At 41.9% G+C, this 19,641-nt stretch overlaps 1 protein-coding gene and 1 pseudogene across 3 annotated transcripts in view; both read right to left on the reverse strand.

Annotated features, from left to right (window-relative positions):
- Positions 1–19,641, reverse strand: part of fs(2)ltoPP43 (female sterile (2) ltoPP43) — a 236,291-nt gene that overhangs the window by 208,793 nt on the left and 7,857 nt on the right. For 2 of the 3 annotated variants that reach the window (XM_080268044.1, XM_080268046.1), the window contains exon 2: positions 11,243–11,434. In XM_080268044.1, the coding sequence (XP_080124170.1) occupies positions 11,243–11,416 (174 nt within the window). In that variant the 5' untranslated portion in view covers positions 11,417–11,434. Of the gene's footprint in view, positions 1–11,242; positions 11,435–18,402; positions 18,502–19,641 lie in introns of those variants that run through there. The other variant, XM_080268045.1, reaches the window with a different exon arrangement.
- LOC145394248 (5S ribosomal RNA) lies at positions 12,954–13,072 on the reverse strand (annotated as a pseudogene).

Genomic DNA, 19,641 nt, shown 5'->3' on the forward strand with positions numbered 1-19,641 from the left:
GAAAGAAAACAGGAAAAAGGAGTGGTTTAATAGAAGGTGTATGATAGCAAAAAAAAAAAGAGACAGACACGGCATGCAACAACTGGAGAAAGAGAGGCAACAACAGAACAAAGGAAGAATATTGATGAACTAGAAATGAATACACAAGAATATGTAGAGAGGAAGAAAGGAATTTTGAAAAAGGTATAACAGACAAATGTAAGGATGAACCCAAACTGTTTTATAGATTTGTCAATGGCAAACTGAAGGAATCACCAAACTGAAAGTAGAAGGAGAGGTCTATAAAGATGCGGCAATGCAAGCAGAAATAATGAACAAATGTTTCCAATCAGTTTTCAATAATGAAATGGAGTTTGTGGAAGGGAAGGGAGTGACTAGAAATATAGTGATAAAAGATATAAAAGTGGAAGTACAGGAAGTGTATAAATTACTGGAAACTCAAGATGTAAGGAAAGCCCCAGGACCAGATGGAATCTCTAATTGGATATTGAAAGAATGCAGAGGACAACTGGCAGATAAGATTCAGAGTTTAATTGCGTGTTCTCTGGAAGAGGGGAAAGTGCCTCAAGAATGGAAGAGGGCAAATGTGGTACCAATTTATAAGGGAGGAAACAGGGAAGAATCCCTGAATTTTAGACCAGTGTCCCTAACCAGCATGGTCGCAAAATTGTGTGAGAGAATTATGAAAGATAGATGGGTAAAATATCAGGAAGAGATGAATATTTTGGTTGATAGCTTAGATTCAGAATTTGAAGGTCATGTTTCCAACTTGTTGAGTTTTAACTCAAGAGTGATTGATGTGCTTCAGGAGAGAGAGCCAGTTGGGTGGATTGTGTATATTTAGATTTGGAGAGGGCCTTCGACAAAGTACCCCATAAGAGACTAATGTGGAAACTAGAGCATATAGGAGGACTGAAGGGGAACCTCCTGGAATGGGTGAGAGAAAAAAGATAGGATGTCTGGATGAAGGGAAGTAACAAGTGAAGTCCCCAGGGCTCGGTGTTGGCACCAGTAATGTTCCTGATTTACATAAATGATATGGCAGATGGAGTGAACAGTTATGCAAGTCTGTTTGCTGATGATGCAAAGATCTTGTGGAAGGTAGAGGTTGAGGAGGATTGTAAAATGCTGCAGGAGGATCTGGATAGGATACACGAATGGAGCCAGATTTGGGAAATGAAATTCAATGCAAAAAGGTGTAAAATACTGGAAATGGGTAAAGTATCAAGAGACCATCACTGAATTATTTGATGAGTAGCTTTTCATTATATGAATGAAGAGATGACAAAAAAAAATTGATGGTGGTCATGATTCGCCCCAGGTTAGAATATGCAGCAGTATTGTGGTCCCCACACAAAAAGAAAGATATAAACAAGATTGAGAGAATACAAAGAACAGCAACCAAAATGGTCTGCAGTCTGGCAGATCTGTCATACAGAGAGAGGCTGGAAAAGCTGGATTTGCCTTCCTTAGAAGAAAGGAGAAAGAGAGGAGACATGATTGCAGTGTTCAGGACCATGATGGGAGTATATAAAATTGGCAAAGAAGATCTGTTTTTATGGGATAAGAGAGTAACAAGAGAACAGAAAATGAAATTGAAGAAGTGAAGCTGCTTGAAGGATATCAAGAAATATAGTTTTCCTTATAGATGTATAGATCTGTGGAATAGCCTGGAGAAAGAGACCATCCAGTCTAAAAACTTAAACGAGTTTAAAGCTAAATTTGACTTACTGAGAATCAGAGACGGGACACCATGAGCGTAGCTCATTTCCTGTATATCAGAATTAGGTAAATACAATTAGGTAAATACACACACACACACACACACACACAAACATGAATGTAAGGTGTGAAGGATGGTCAGAGAGAGACAGATGAAAGTGACCAAAGGTAGGGCTCAGGAGCTAATCTCAGGTCCTTATTTTGGCAACCAACAGCTGCCACAAGGTTTTCCTTTGTGTGTTACCATTATGTATCATACAAACATTACAATGTTTCACACACAAACCAGATGCATTATTCAACTGTTCTATTGGGATTTACAGTGATAGAGTGTGTTAGCAAAAGAAAATATAATGTATGGAAATAATGAAGATGAAATGTTTGTGAGTGGGGTGGGGTAGGGGTGAGAGTACGAAGAGGTAATGTGTATGAATGGGGATGGGGCAGAGGTGGTTGTTAGCTATAAAGTTTGAAGGGGCAGGGAAAGGTAATAGTGCAGTGGATGGAAACAGTGTGGCAAGAGAGACAAGCCGCAAAATTTTTAAGAGCTTGGCAAGAAATGTGATGAGGAACACTAATAACCCATAAGAAATACTTCCTTGCATTGCATTTGTGGTAGGTGGGGGCACCCACCATCCACCAACTTAGTGTAGTGGTACAGTGAGTCTTCAATATACGAAAGAGACAGGGACCAAAAAAAACTTTCGTAATTCGAAATTTCGTATATCGGAACGGTTTTCCCCACTGAAATATACATATTAACGGGGGGATGCATCCCAGGACCTCCTCGGACCCCCAACCTAAACTTTACTCAGGACTCCCTCGGACCCCCAACCTAAACTTTACTCAGGACCCCCTCGGACCTTCAACCTAAATTTTACTCCCCCCCAATTTAGAAATAAGCAATACCTGTATAAAATTGTAGAGATGGTGGCCATATTCTTGTACATCTCCTTTTTCTTCGTCACAGTCCCAACGGTGGAAACTGCAAGGCCTAAAGCACATCCATTCTCCAAGACTCCCTGCCCCTCCTCATGTGGTGTTATAATTTCCAATTTCCTTTTCAGAATTAGAGTACGGTGCTGCTCCTTCTTCGCAACGGGCTCCCCCGATGCTGGAGATGATGCAGGGCGCTTGGGAGGCAGGGTGAAACAATACGAAAAGGTGAAGAGCTGCGAAAATATCCTCATGGACAACGAAGCTGTGAGGAGAGGCAGGACATGGACGTAACTGAGAAGCATGAGAAAATTTGTTTACCAGAGAGGGGTTAGTTTGTTTTCTCTCGGCAAGCGAACGAGGCGCTGTGAACCGCGCCCATTTTGAATTTTTCATACGGTATTCCATTAACCCCTTCATAGCTCCCGGCCTTGAACAACACTTCACTCTTTCGGTGTCAGTGACGTTGAGTTAGAGCGTCCTATAAAAAACTGCAAACAATTACGGGACGGGAACGAATTCACTGGTGTGTTTACACAACCCTACTCTACCATCCCATCAGACCCTACTCTGCCATCCCATCAGTCAGGTGTTCTCTTCACTCCAGACGTATTCGCCAATGTTTACATGCTGATGTTACATGTGCCATAATTTTGAGTACTGGTACATTTCTTTCAGCAAGAGAATATAATTTACCACCCTCAAAACAGAAAAATACAGAAGACAAACTAAAGGAATATGAACTGAATTGGTAAGGTCTTTAGGCTGTATGCTTACACGAAAGATTATGGGTTTTACAATTATAGGAGACAATATGGAACAAAAATGTTTGCTAATCAGAAAGAAAAATTACTCTTTCGTCCCATTCTTGAAAGTTAGAATTCAGTTCCACATTCTTCGTTCGGTATCGTTCTTCCCAATATATTTTGGACCTACTAAGCACAGTTATTTTTGCTCCTTAAGCCTTGTACACACTGGGCATCAAGTTGCGCAACATGTTGAAAAACACTGATTTTTGGTGTTGCGGGCCGAGTTGCATGCACTGATGCGCCGTTCTGGCTCGAGGGCATTTGTGCACAATGTTGCACAACTTGATGAGGGCCAGGCACAGGGCAGTAGCTGCCCGACTGTCATCTGGAGAGCATCTTCACGCCAGATCATATCGGGAATGATGACTGAGGAAATACCGCAGACACACAAAGACTGGACAAAAGCAAATACAATGCATTCTATTGAAATGCTGAAGGACTACCCATGCATATGGGCCATTAAATCCAAGGAATATAAGGATAGACAACTTCGAAGTTGTGATATGAAGGCATTAGCCCTGTTTTTGGTGCAACACAAAGCCACCACACTCCACAGAACAATTTCTTGAGAGCAGCTGTCGTCCATCCTCCACAGGTGTTGCTCAACAAGTGGCGCAACTTGTCTCTCTCTAATGTGGACACTCTTGCCCGTCGGCAACATGTTGCACGTCGTGAGGCTGCAACCTGATGCCCAGTGTGCACGGGGCTTTATACTGTAGTGTACATTTACTGCTCATTCTTTTGTTCGTTCTTATGTGTATGTGTAAAAGAGAGAGGACTGATACAAACAGTAATGTATTCCATTATCGCTTTCATAGCTGCTGGCCTTGAACAACACCTTACTGTACCGGTGTCAGTGACACTGAGTTAGGGTGAGCTATAAAATGCTGCAAGCAATTATGGGAAGAGAATGAGGGTCAATGGTGTGTTTACACGACCCTACTCTACCACTTCAAGCAGTCGGACGTTCATAGTTCACTTCTTCCCAAATATTTTCGCCGATGTTTACGTGCTTAAGTAAGATGCATTCTAATTTTATTCATTCTTACACGAATCATAGAAAATCACAGGATGGGTTTAGGGGAAAAAATAATAATAATAATAAAAAAAGCCAGGTGTGCCAGATGATTTTTTTCTCATGTGTATGAAAAAGAAATTGATTTTTGAACTTTGGAAAAATGGTCCCAAGGACGACCACGGGAGCACGCAAATATCTGAACCCACAGCCACTGAGGGGGCTAAACATATGTTTTACTTTAAGCAGTATAGGCACCTTACCAAATCAGTTCTTCCTGATAGTCTGTTATATTTTTCAGACTATTTCTGGGTTGGTAAATACAGTAAATGTGTCTTGTTAAATATGTTTCCCCATCATTTTTAGTTGTTCTGGTGTGACAACTCTTGTTTATTTCCTTAACATAATAGCAGAAAGGACTGTTCTTCTCTAAGTGCTTAACTAAACCTGGCCTAACAGAGCTTAAATGTACCTAATAATCAAACCTAACTTAACCTCCAGTTGGGAAATTGGGAAACGATTTCCACCTTTGAGCATGCTGAGTTTCTTCCTCTGCGCTGGAAACAATCACAGGGGAAAGTGACGATAATAACAGGGAGGGAATTTTTCAGCAAGAAAAAGTAATTTGCCAAACTGAAAGTTGTCAGAAAATTACAGGAACAGGCTGGAGGATTATGAATTGAATTGGTAAGGTCTTTCTGCTGCTTCAAGTGTACAATGAAAGACACAAGTATCTTCCCAAAGTCTGACGAATATAGCATGGAAAAATTTAACCATTTGAAACACGCACTAATAGAAACAGGATTTTCATTGTATTTTGCCTGGTGTAAATTTTCTTCAAACTGAACTGGGAAGAGAGTTGTGTCTTTCACTGTACTTTTACCGGTAAATAAATCAACCTAACAGTACTCATGTTTTGTTTCTGCCAGATTAATCATGATTTCAGACTATTCAGGCACCCCATCACACCACATAGTCTGGATAATCGGGCTATCTCTGTAGTTCCCTTCGTATCAAGTATAGATTTTTGTATCGAGACAGATATTTTCATATTGTGGAATTTCTCCTATATTCATCGCCTTTGTATCATCGAAAATTCGTACTTCAGATTTTCGTATTTCGAAGACTCACTGTTCTTTGTTTTTTAGGGTAGCTCTACACTGAGTGGCAAGCCTAATGATTTTCTGTAAACCAGGAAAGCATTTACAATGCTGGATGGTAACCTTATAACCAACCAAGACATGTTCCCTCCATGGCAACAAGTGGGTTGGAGGAGGTTTAGTGCCCCTCCCCAGAAAACTACTAACTAGTAATATGAACAAGAATCCTCAGAATGGGACTGATCAAAAGGTGACGACTAAGGACTGAACAAAGGACATGGTACAGATTGCAATGCGGAATGTAAGGGGTGCAAAGGATGAGATGAAAGGGAGAGATATTGTCCAGGTGCTTGACGGTGCAAAAGTGGATATATGTGGATTAACTAAAACTAAATGGAGGGGTGAGGAAGTGAGAGAATGGGAGTATGGATGGGGTATATGTGTGGGAGTAGGTGAGAATGAGAGAGCAAAGGAAGGAGTGTGTGTTGTTGTAAATAACAGATGGAAGGAGAATAAAAAAGAGTATAGACCAGCTGGCTCAAGGATTGTGTGGGTACGATTGAAAGTTGGACTACAAATGTGGGTGATTGTGTGCGCATATGCGCCAACACAAGATCGTGCACGCAGACTGAGAGAAGAGTTCTGGACAAGTGTGGAAGCGTGCATGGAAAAGTCTGAAAGGAATGAGAGTATGTTTTTGATTAGTCATATGAATGGTACAGTAGGGAATGTGAAGGTGGATGGAGTAGCTGGTGAGTGGGGTGTGCCTGCTGAGAAAGATGAGAATGGCAGTGATATAGTGGACATTTGTGCCCGTAGGGGGTTGGTGATAGCCAATACCCTCTTCAGGCACAAAATGATCCATAGGTATATGTGGCAAGTCATGAGAAGGGTGGGTGGTGAAATGAACGAACAGAAGACAATGATTCACTATGTGTGTGTGTGTGGATGAAAGGATGAGAAGCTGTGTAATGGATGCATATAGAGGTTGGGGGAGTGGACTTTCTGACCACCACTTCGTTGTGGTAAGAGCCAAGGTCCAAGTGAAATGGAGAAACAAAAGAATGGCAGGTCAGGAGAAAGCAGTACATGCAAGGAAGATGGAAAGGTTACAAGAGGATGACAATAATACAGAATATAAGAGATAAGTGGAAGAACAATTGTGTAACAATGGATTGGAGCAGATGGGGGACGTGGAAGGTATGTGAAAGATATTCACAGGTGAAATTTGTGCAGCACGTGAGGTGGTGCATGGGATGAAGAGAAGACAAAAGAAGGTGCAAAGAACAGCATGGTGGAATGAAGAGGTGAGAGAGGCTGTGGCACAAAAGAAGAAAGCATATAGTGAGTGGATGAGAAACAGGGGCGTGGAAGAAGTTGAAAGGCGGAAGAGAGAGTTATATGTAGAGAGGAAGAGAGAGGTGAAAAGATTAATAAGAGAGAGTAAGAAGAGAGTGGATCAGGAACTTGGAAGGAATTTGAGTGTAAAGTGGAGGGAATGTAAGAAAATGATCTGAAAAGAGGTAAAGAGAGTTAGACAGGGTGGCAAAGAAGTTAGTCAGGGAGTGAAAGATAAAAATGGTAGATTACTTGTGGAAAAGGGAGACAAAGTGAGCAGATGGAAAGAACAATTTAAGAAATTCTTGAACAAAGAGAATGAAAGTAATGTGAGTATAAGTGGCTGGGGAATAGCTGTGAGACAGAGGGACGTGAGAAGAGAGGAAGAAATCAGTAGGATGGAAGATGTGGATGCAGTGAAGAATGTCAGAATGGGGTGAGCCCCAGGAACTGATGGAGTGTGTAGTGAAATGCTGAAGCATGGCGGAGAGATAGCAGTAGAATGGATGTGGAAGGTGTGCAGATTGGCCTGGGAGAAAGGTAGAGTCCCGGAGGGTTGGAAGTCAGGTATAATTATTCTCCTGTACATAGGAAAAGGGGAAAGAGAACTGTGTGGCAATCATACGGGCATTTGTCTTCTCAGTGTAGTAGGAAAAGTATAAGGTAGGATACTTATTGACAGAGTTAGGGAAATAACAGAAAAATTAGTTGGAGAAGAATAGGGAGGTTTTGGGAAGGGAAGAGGTTGTGTAGATCAGATATTCATTCTTAAATCTATAGTGAAAAAGTTTCTAGAGAGGGGAAAGAAGTTGTATGCGGCATTCATGGATCTGAAGAAAGCATATGACAGGGTGGATAGACAGAGATTGTGGAAAGTATTAAGAATTCCATCCATCATCCAATCTTACGTTGTCCCATGAGGAGCGTAGAAGCCCGGGGCTAGGCAGTTGGTCCTGACATTTAAGATGAGTGTGAGTATTATATATCGAGTAAATGGGAAGTTACTGAATGCTGTGATGAGTATGTATAAGGTTGCTAAGGTGGCAGTGCGTGTGGATGATGAACTGAGTGAATATTTCTATTTGGAGGTTGGATTGAAATAGGGATGTGTCATGTCTCCATGGCTGTTCAATCTGTATATGGATGGGGTTATAAAAGAGATGCAAGATAAGGCAGTGGATGTTGAGGCGGCCCTAATAAGAGGGGGCAGTGTTTGGATGCTCCCTGTACTGTTGTTTGCAGATGATATTGTGCTGTTAAGTGAAGACGAAGGGGAGCTGCAAGGCTTGGTGGATGAGTTTGGGAGAGTGTGTAAGAAACAGAATCTAAAGGTGAATGTAGGGTACAGTAAAGTTATGGTCTTCAAAAGAAGTGAAGTCAGTGAATGTACAGTGAGGCTTGATGAGGTGGAAATGGCAATGTGAGTGCATTTAAGTACCTGGGTAGTGTGATGAGTATGGATGGAAGTCCAGAGGGTGAAGTGCTTGAAAGGGTACAACAAGGAAGAGAGGTTGCTTGTTCCTTGAAAGCAGTGACAAGAAACAGGGAAGTGAACATGGAAGTTAAAAAGTTACTACATGAAAGTATTGTGATACCAACTTGAATGTACGGAAGTGACCCTTGTTGTAGGGCCAGAAGTCAAGAGTGAGAGCAGTAGAAATGAATTGAGAGGAGCCTGTGGAGTCACATGGAGAGAGACTGACAAATAAGGAAGTGAAGGAGCATTGTGGTGTGGATGTCGATGTGATTGGTAGTGTTAGGAGAAACACACTGAGGTGGTTTGGTCATATGGAGAGGATGGAGTGTGAGGAACTGACAAGGAGAGTGAATGTGAGTGAGGTGGAGGGGGGGTGAGGAAGGGGGAAGCCAAGGATGAGACTGAAGGATGGAGTGCAGAGGTATATGCTACTGCAATGTCTCTCTTGCCTTTCCCTCTGGTTTCTATTGCCATGTTTATCACTTCAGCCATATCTTCTCCCAGTTCCACACTATCCACATTTAGGCTGTTTTTCACTGTTGTCATCACTCCTCCTCCCATTTTTTCGTTTCTATCTCTTCTCCATAGTTTGCATTTCCCATCTCCTAAGCGGATTTCAATATTCTCTCTTAGCCTGGTCTCTACAATGCACATAATGTCTGGCTCATTTACTGTCAAGAGAGCGTCTATTTCTAGCCTTGCGGAGATTAGACCATCAACATTAGCATATACCACTTTCAATCTTTTTGCATTAGTTTTATTCTGTCCTTCTCTCTCTCCGTCTCCTTCAGTAACACTTCCACAATTTCTGATCCGTAACTCTCCAATAGACTTCTGTCTTCTCCTCCTCTGTTCTCTGGTCATTTTTTTCCTTCGCTTCCCTAACAAGTTTCTTTATTTTAGCTCTCTATTCCTCATTTGCATCTTTCCTTATCCAGATATTTTTTAATCCTTCCTTATCTGCTAATTTCCAAGTCCAGTTGATTATTTTATTTACTGTGACCTGACTGAAATTTTACTTTGAGAGGCCTTGCCCTTCCCTCCACATATTTTCCCAGCCAAAACACTTCTTCGATCTCCTCTTGGGCTTCGTCCCTTCCTGCCATAACTATTGACATTATTTCTTTCATCCTTCACAGTTCTTCCCTTTCTCTTTCAAACCTCACTGACATCAGTTTTTTTTTTCAAACCTGAGATAAACACACTTTTTTTTTTGTCCGCTGCATCTCTGACAATTTTAGTACCTTCACCACTTCCTTCTCCACCTTTTCCTGGCTTTCCTTTTTCTGTTGTTCTAAAATCTCCTTAAGACTTATATTATATTCCTGTTGAGTTTTCTTCCATCCCTTGTGGTGTTCTTGGATTTCCTTGATATGTTCCTCATGCATTTTAGGTTTAGATTCATGCTCAACACATTTATATTTCATCTTGTCTCTTTCCTCCTCCAGCCTCTTTTTCTCCCATTTAAGCTGTTTTACTTCACTTGTGGCTGATTCATTTCCCGCTTTTAATCTGAGGCTTCACCAAACCCTGTTTCAGAGGTCTGCCACTAGATGGTTTTGCATCGCCCTGCCTCGATTACATATTTTTGTGGGGTTTTAATGACCTGTGAAACTGTACCTAATACTAAGTTAAAAATAATGTTACTATTTATAAGAATCTTTTTTCCTATTCAATCAAGTGCGTATATATACCTGTAAAGAAAGAATAACCAGGCTTTCAGAGAATCTTAGCTTAGGGACTAAAATAGTGTGTTGTGCATTTACGTATATTTGAATAAATCGTGTGCAATCAGTAAAAGAAAATTACTTTCAGGACTTCTGATGTGTGTGTTTTAGTATGCTTTAATGAAGTAAGCTGTTCCAATGAAAATTATGCACTTAACGAATGCTTAGTTAGTGAATCAGCCACATTAAACAGAACAAAAGGCAGCATGGTACGACACTTTAACCACAGCTGAGTGCTGGGAGGAGTTAGGTGTAGTACACTTACTAAACTGTGCAGCGGTGTCAAGGAAACATTTAAAAGAATGGATTGCTACAGAATGATGGGAGTTTCTCAAAGAAAGGGGTGTACTATATTCAGGGTACAACAAGGAAGAGCTCAAACAGATGGCGAAAAAGGGCAGGCACCCAAGAGCAGCACGTCAGGCAGGGCAGCATATCGAAAGGTGCTGCCAAATCTGCGGCTTTATATCTATTTTCTTTTGTGGATACTAACTAATGACAAATGTTTTATTCACTGTTGCCATGCTTTTTGGATGGTTCTATTAAAACTGCCTAGGTTATGTCTCTACATAATGCTTGCTGAGATGAGTAACTGACAAAAGCTGAGTTTACAAAGTGACACATATTACAGTATAAGAAAACGGTTCCCATATTGTAATATCTTTGTGGCATATCATGCCAACTGAGTAATTTGATTAGTAAAATATGTTTTGGGGTGTTTTACTTTGTGTCAAAATTAAAAAGAAATTAAGCACTGGCTGCTTTTGCAATGCCTACCCGGCATCAGAGCTAGCCGACGGAAGCAAACCTAGTGGAAGATTTCTGAAACAGGATCTGGTGAAGTGTCTAATTCAGACACCTTTCTCTTCTGGTCAACACTGCATGAGGACAGGGCAACAATGCTGCTGCTGATAATGATGATCATAGGAAATCAAAAGAAATGATTATCACTGATTCTGTATGGCACATTTTAATTTTTCGTGTCACCTGCACTATTACTGCAGTGCTGACCATTGAATCTTTTATATCATGTAGCATGCAGACACCTTGGCCCACCTAAGGAAACGACTGAGTATTTCTGCCTGAAACACAGTCCCCATCATTAGCCTATTCCTAACCTTGTGGGTAACAGTTGCCACTCGCTGCAAAATGCTGGTTGGTAAAACAGCTTCCTGATCCTCCTCCAAGCGTTCTTCATCTATGCCATCTATTCGCTGCCTCTTGGTCTTCACCACAATACTTTCTGCTGGCTCATTAGTCAGTGAGCGCTTAATTCGGATCAGTGTTGCCATGCTGAGTAATGCAGGGACCTGAAATGTTCAACACAATACTAGCTTTATTATTACATGGATAAAGCATAGCTTGAACACACACAATATTGTTACAATTTGATGGGAAAAAAAAAAAAAAAAAAAAAAAAAAAAAAATGAAAAAAATCACTCTGCACTCTCCTTGTAGATGTACTCATAGGAAGACAGTATACAGCCATTTGTGTCGCCATTCTGGAATTACTCATGGTGGCTAAAGACATCACCCCAAACTCTATTACTACATTATGGTATACTGCCCAACAAGGCATGCTGACCTTCCTCTGAAGTCTGTAATACCTTGTTTTTCTAAGAATGGTAAGATTTCAAACTTTGCAACTTTTCCAAGCCTGGTACAAAACCATTTTTTGCAGTGCTGGGCAGGTGCGCAAACACTTGCGTAAAGCACAATTGTGCACCCTTGCGCTCCAGTGATATCATTTGTGCATTGCGCACCGCATGAGACCATGCATAATTTTGCACCCTCATACATACTCTTCACAGCATTCAGCAACTTCCCATCTACTCCATACATTCTTAATACTTTCCACAGTGCTAGTCAATATACCCTGTCATATGCTTTCTCCAAATCCAAGAAGGCTGCATACAACTTCTTTACCTTCTCTAGAAACTTTTCCACCAAAGATCTAAGAATGAATATCTGATCTGCACAACCTCTTCCCTTCCTAAAACCTCCCTGTTCTTCTCCAACTAATTCCTCTGTTATTTCCCTAACTCTATCAATAAGTATCCTATCATACACTTTTCCTTTTACACTAAGAAGACAAATGCCCCTATGATCACCACACACTTTTTTCCCCTTTTCCTTTGTACAGGGAAATACTTATACCTGACTTCCAATCCTCCAGGAGTCTACCTTCCTCCCAGGCCAATCTGCACACCTTCCACATCCATTTTACTGCTATCTCTCCCCCATGCTTCAGCATTTCACCATACACTCCATCAATTCCTAGGGCTCTCCCCATTCTGACCCTCTTCACTGCTTCCACGGCTTCCATTTTACTGATTTCTTCCTCTTTTCTCACATCCCTCCTTCTCCCAGCCATTCCCCAGCCACTTATACTCGCATTACTTTCATTCTCTATGTTCAACAATTCCTTAAAGTGTTCTCTCCATCTGCTCACTTTTTCTCCCTTCTCCGCTAGTAATATACCATTTTTATCTTACAACAAATACAGGAACTCAACACTCAAATAAACAATAAAATATCAGAACAGTGAACACTAAATAGGAATAATTATCTGCAAACACTGGATCACAAAACCACCACCACCAAACTCTACAAAACACTAAACAGCATCACACTCTCCAACAGCATCACCACACAATCCATCCTGCCATCACAACAAGAGACACCATACCTTCAAATAAACAACAAGGAAATTTCATTCATTCATTGCCAGACGCCATGTATCCCACACGGGGTGACCAAGGGCTTAAAGTTAATTGTTTTACAGGGAGGGGCACTAATCCTCCACCAACCCCACTTGACACGTAGGGATGCCAACAGCATCTGGTGTTCCCAGGCGGTCACCCATCCAAGTACTAACCAGACCCAGCGTTGCTTAACTTCGCTGATCGGACGGGAAGCGGTGTACTCAACGTGGTATGGGGAAATACTCTCACCAATCACATTTCACATCAGCCATCCAAACCCCCATTGCGATGACTGATGTGTCATCCAACGCAAGAGACAGTTCCCCATAGACCCAGACTTCGCACCTTTCACTTACAACCAGACGAAGCACATCATTAGTAACCTTAAGCACTCATGGTGGCTCAATCGGTAGAGAGGTGGCCTGCAGTCCTACCGGACCCAGGTTCAAATCACCGCTGGGGCAGGGAACAGTTTAAGGATTTGAATTTCATAATGTCAGATTTTACTGATCTACCAGAAGACCAGCTGACATGTCGTAAAAATACCCCCGCTAATACCAATACACCAGTCCTGCATGAGACAGCCCTAGATGTATTCAATATGGACAGTAGATGTTAGCGCTGAAGTGGTGACATGCAGAGGTGTATGGTACACCTTGGGAGCAGGCTATGAAGCCTATGCCCAGAGTTGGGAGAAAAAAAAAAAAAAAAAAAAAAAAAAAATGCCTGTGGACCAGACAACATAAGCAACATACACCTTAAACACCTTGGACCACAAGGCATAAAAGCACTCACCAACATATCAAACTACAGCAACTCATACAACATAATATCCAACTTCTGGAAGCATGGCACCATCATCATTTCCCCAAACCCAACAAAGACCCCATGTTACCTTCCTTACACCGCCCCATCACACTCCTCTGCACCCACTCCAAAGTCACTGAACAACTGGTATTACAATCAGTTACACCTCACACCCCCTAGCCCAATCACAACATAGTTTTAGGCCATTACACTCCACAAACACTCTTCTTACAGACCTTACACAGAGAGTTTTTGATGGCATGAATTAAACTAGGCCACCACACACAACACTCCTAGTCACACTAGACATCAGCAAAGCATTTGATGCCATCCCCCACCACAACCTCACAAACAAAATATTCAACACAAACATGCACAGTAACACAAAAAGATGGCTGGCAAACTATTTAGCAGGCATACGTGCACACGTAACATTTGCCGGTCAATCTTCAAACATCAGAAACTTCACAAATGACGTTCCCCAAAGATCTGTTTTGTCCACTACTCTCTTTAACCTATACATGCATGACATAGCCAAACCTCACACACCACAAATACACATAGCTTTCTACGCGGACAACATAACACTTACATGTACACACCAAAACGGAAACACAGCAGCACACATCCTCCAACCTTACCTCAACACACTACACGAATGGTTCACCACAAACAGGCTCAAAATAGCCCCAGCCAAATCTACAGTGACCCTTCTCACAAACTGGACAGCAGAACATAGTCACATTCCACACCTCACCATATACAACACTCCCCTACCAGACACACACACACACACACACACACACACACACACACACACACACACAATCCTTGGTGTTACAAACATCACTGTCACTTAAACAACAAATCACAAACATTAAAGATAAATTAACACTAAGACTCAACACCTTGAGGTCACTTGCCCACCCAACATTCGGACACTACAAAGAAACCACAACCACAGTAAACAAACAATATATACGTTTAGTGATGAATTACGCAAACCCTGCTTGGGCTTCTAAGCTCACTATATGACACTACAACACTCTTCAGACCATACAGAACAAGCCCCTAAAAACAATCACAGGTTGTACAGCTACTACCGTACACCCACAGACCACCAACACCAAGAAGCCAAAGTCCTCATCTAGACATGAGAGGCACCCAAATTCTCGCTGCAACCTCCACACCCACACCATCCACTAAACTACATGGCAGCATATCCAAACATACCAAGGAACATCAAAACAACACCCAGCACACGATATCATATACAAATACTGTCATCTCTCCTCCCTCACCAGCCCCACACCAGCATCTACTGTAGAAGCATTTCCATACTCAAATCACTTGCTGCTCCATTCAGTCACTCAAAGACAACATACAACTGCAGGCATTGCCTCCTGATTTCCACCTTTCTGAATCCTATCTCCTTCGTAAGGACAAGGTCCACCCGGCCTGGCTGAGATGTGGGCATCATCCAGTATCAGAGGAGGCTGGATGGCTCTGTCACTGATGCCTGTCCAGGATGCAACACAGCACCCCATACTATTAAGCTTCCATGGCAAGGAGCCATCTGAGCGTGTCTTGCACATTACAAAGGTTATTTTCTCAGGCATGGAAGCATACATTCCCTTCTCATATCCTTCGATTAATGCAAGAAAGCCTTGGTTTAATCACCCTTGTTCTAATGCTGTCCACAACAAGGAGAGGGCCTACAAAAGTTACCAGAGCCAACCAACCCCTGAATCAAATCATTTTTATGTTTCTGCCCGTAATCGTGCTAAGTCTGTTCTTCGCACTGCAGCCTTCGCACCATCGTACATACTCTTCACAGCAATCAACAACTTCCCATCTACTCCATATATTCTTAACACTTTCCACAATCCTTGTCTATCCACCCTGTCATATGCTTTCTCCAAATCCATGAAAGCCACATACAACTTCTTTCCCTTCTCTAGAAACTTTTCCACTAAAGATCTGAGGATGAATATCTGATCTACACAACCTCTTCCCTTCCTAAAGCCTCCCTGTTCTTCTCCAACTAATTTCTCTGTTCTTTCTCTAACTCTGTCAATAAGTATCCTACCATACACTTTTCCTATTATACTAAGAAGACAAATGCCCCTATGATTACCACACACTTCTTTTTCCCCTTTTCCTTTGTACAAGGGAATAATTATACCTGACTTCCAATCCTCCGGGACTCTACCTTCCTCCCAGGCCAATCTGCACATCTTCCACATCCATTCTAATACTATCTCTCCCCCATGCTTCAGCATTTCACCACACACTCCATCAATTCCTGGGGCTTTCCCAGATTTAACTTTCTTCATTGCTTCCACAACTTCTATCCTACTGATTTCTTCCCGTCTTCTCACCTCCCTCCTTCTCCCGGCCATTCCCCAGCCACTTATACTCGCATTACTTCCATCCTCTACATTCAACAATTCCTTAAAGTGTTCTCTCCACCTGCTCACTTTTTCTCCCTTCTCCACTAGTAATTTATCATTTTTATCTTTCACTCCCCTGCTAACTTCACTTCCACCCTGTCTTACTCTTTTCACCTCTCTCCAGAACATTTTCTTACAGTCCCTCCACTTTACACTCAAATTCCTTCCAAATTCCTCATCCACTCTCTTCTTACTCTCTCTTACTAATCTTTTCACCTTTCTCTTTCTTTCTACATATAACTCTCTCTTCCGCCTCTCAGCCTCTTCCACGCCCCTATTTCTCATCCATTCATTGTATGCTTTCTTCTTTTGTGCCACAGCCTGTTTCACCTCTTCAGTCCACCAAGCTGTTCCTTGCACCCCCCTCCGTCTTCTCTTCTTTCCACACACCACATCACATGCTGCACATATTTCTTCTGTAAATATTCTACACACACCTTCCACATCCCCCATCTGCTCCAATTCATAATTGCCCAACCGTTCCTCCACTTCTCTCTTATACTCTGCCTTTTTCTCATCCTCTTGTAACCTTTCCACTCTCCTTGCAACTACTCCTTCCTCTCGTCTTTCCCTTCTTCTATTCCTCCATCTTACTTGAACTTTAATTCTGGCCACCACCAAATAGTGGTCAGAAAGTCCACTCCCCCAACCTCTATAAACTCTTGCATCCAACATACATCTTCGCATCCTTTCATCAACACATACATAATCAATCATTGCCTTCCTTTCATTCAGTTCACCACCCACCCTTCTCATCACTCGCCATGTATGCCTGTGGATCATTTTATGCCTGAAGAGGGTATTGACTATCACCAACCCCCTCCCAGCACAAATGTCCACTAACGCACTCCCATTCTCATCTATCTCAGCAGGCACACCCCACTCACCAACTATTCCATCCACCTTCACATTCCCAACTTTACCATTCATATCACCAATCAAAAACACTCTCTCATTCCTTCCAAACTTTTCCATGCACACTTCTACATTTGTCCAGAACTCTTCTCTCATTCTTCTAGCACGATCTTGCTTTGGCGCATACACACACACAATCGCCCACATTTGTATTCCAACTTTCAACTTTACCCACACAATCCTTGATCCAACTGATCCATACTGTCTTATGCTCCTCTTCCATCTTTTACTCACAACTATACATACTCCTTCCTTTGCCCTCTCATTCTCATCTACTCCTGCACATATACCCCATCCATACTCCCATTCTCTCACACTTTCTCCTCTCCATTTTGTTTCAGTTATTCCACATACATCCACTTTCGCATCCTCAAGCACCTGGACAATCTCTCTCTCTTTCACCTCATCATTCGCTCCCCTTACATTCCAAGTTCCAATTACAATGTCCTTTGTCCGGTCCTTGGTCGTCATCGTTTGGTCAGTCCTTGTCCGAGGCTTATTGTTTGTTTTTTTTAGTTAGTTGTTTTCCGGAGAAGGGCACTAACCCTCCGCCAACCCTTTTAGTCGCCTTTTACAACAAGCAGGGATACTGGGGGAGTATTCTTGAAAAAAACCCCTACCCCCAGGGGGGGTAGTTCTGGAATGACTATGAGACCTTGTAGGGCTACTCCCCACACCAGTTTTGTCTCCCCACACCTACATACACACCTGTTTTTATGGCTGGTATAACAAATCCCATTGAAATGGAGGGTTTCCACAAGAGAATTTGGTTGTTGCCAAAATTTTTCTCCCCAAGTACCACAAAGGCCTTGTAAGCCTACTCCCCACACCAGTTCTCCCCACACCTACATACATACCTGTTTTCATAGTAGATGTTACAGAACACAATGAAGTGCTTTCTTTTCATGCGAAAAGCTGGTTATTTCCAACCCCCGTACCTATAAGCCTACTCTCCACAGCCTACTTAATCTCCCCACACCTACATACACCTGTTTTCATGGTTGGTGTGACAAAACACTTTGAAATGACCTGTTTCAATAAGAAAATTAGGTAGTTATCAAAATTTTCAAGTTTTCGATTGTTTTTGGGGGGTAACTATCAAACTTTCTTTGAACTTTGACGCGCAATTGTGCAGTAACCATTAGGCCTACGGGGGTACGGACTGCATTGTCAGGTGTATACATTCTTCCCCTTTAGTCAGAACACAGTCAATTTGCCCTTGGTGAAAGTCACCAAAACACCCACGAATTGCAGTTGTGGGAGGTACCCTTCCTGAAACAATTGCGGTCTTAAGAAGTTAACAGAAAAATTTTAAAGCATCTTTCCTATCACAACCATCTTTCTGATCGTCAGTATGGATTCCGTCAGGGACGCTCCACTGGCGATTTTCTCACCTACCTTTCAGACTCCTTGTCAGCCTCCTTTCGGGACTTTGGCGAAAGCTTTGCCATCGCACTTGACATCTCAAAGGCTCTCGATGGAGTCGGCATAAATCTTTAATTTCTAAACTGCCCTCTTAAGATTTCTATCCTTCTTTCTGTCCCTTCATCCATAGCTTCCTTTCTGGTTGTTCTATAGCCACAGTTGTAGACGGCCATCGTTCTTCTCCTAGATCTATCAACAATGCTGTTCCTCATGGCTCTGTCCTATCACCAACTCTCCTTCTTTTATTCATCAATGACCTTCTAAGCTGTACTTGGCTCGTATCTCTGACTGGAGTAAAAATAATCTTATTGTTTTTAATGCATCAAAGACTCAGTTCTTACACCTATCAACCCAACAAAATTTACCACAGAAGTACCCACTAATGTTTAATAATATTCAGTTCGATCCTGCATCATCCTTGAACATGCTTGGGGTTTCATTCACTCAGGACTTATCTTGGAAAGATCATAATACATCTCTTGTAAAATCTACTTCCAACTGATTAGGTGTGCTATGCCAACTCAGTACCTTCTTTACCCCTGTACGGTTGGTGATTTTATATACAAGTTTTATTCGCCTGTGTAGAATACAACTCTCATATGTGGGGAAGCTCCCCACTTACAGCTCTTCTCAATAGGGTGGAATCAAAGGCTTTTTGTCTCATTAACTCTCCTCCTCTTACTGGCTCCCTTCAACCTCTGCCTCTTCACCATACTGTTGCATCTTTATCTCTTTTCTATCACTGCTTCAATGGTCAATGCTCCTCTGAACTGTCTACATGCATCCCTCCACCTCTACAACAGGCCCATCTAGCAACAAACTCTCATCCCTTTTCTGTCCAACTCTCTTAGTTCTTCAATTATGGAACAGGTCAGTTCTGGAACTGTCTCCCTCTGTCTGTATATCCTACTTCCTATGATCTCCAGTCTTTCAAACGGAATGTGTCCAGGCAACTCAAAAAGAATGGATCTTGAATTTGGCTCTCTTTTGTATTGTTTTTGTTTTCTCCTTGGAAGAAATGGTTTGTGGGCTCCTGGCCTTTGGTTCCTTCTTCCTTGTGTGTGTGTGTGTGTGTGTGTGTGTGTGTGTGTGTATATATATATATATATATATATATATATATATATATATATATATATATATATATATATATCATAATCACAACTAAGTGCTGAATAGGCAGGAAGGAGGGAAGGAAGGAAGGAGGGAAGG

The sequence above is a fragment of the Coenobita brevimanus genome, chromosome 26, assembly GCF_032717465.1.
Source record: "Coenobita brevimanus isolate Jiangsu-jjx chromosome 26, ASM3271746v2, whole genome shotgun sequence".
NCBI lineage: Eukaryota > Metazoa > Arthropoda > Malacostraca > Decapoda > Coenobitidae > Coenobita > Coenobita brevimanus.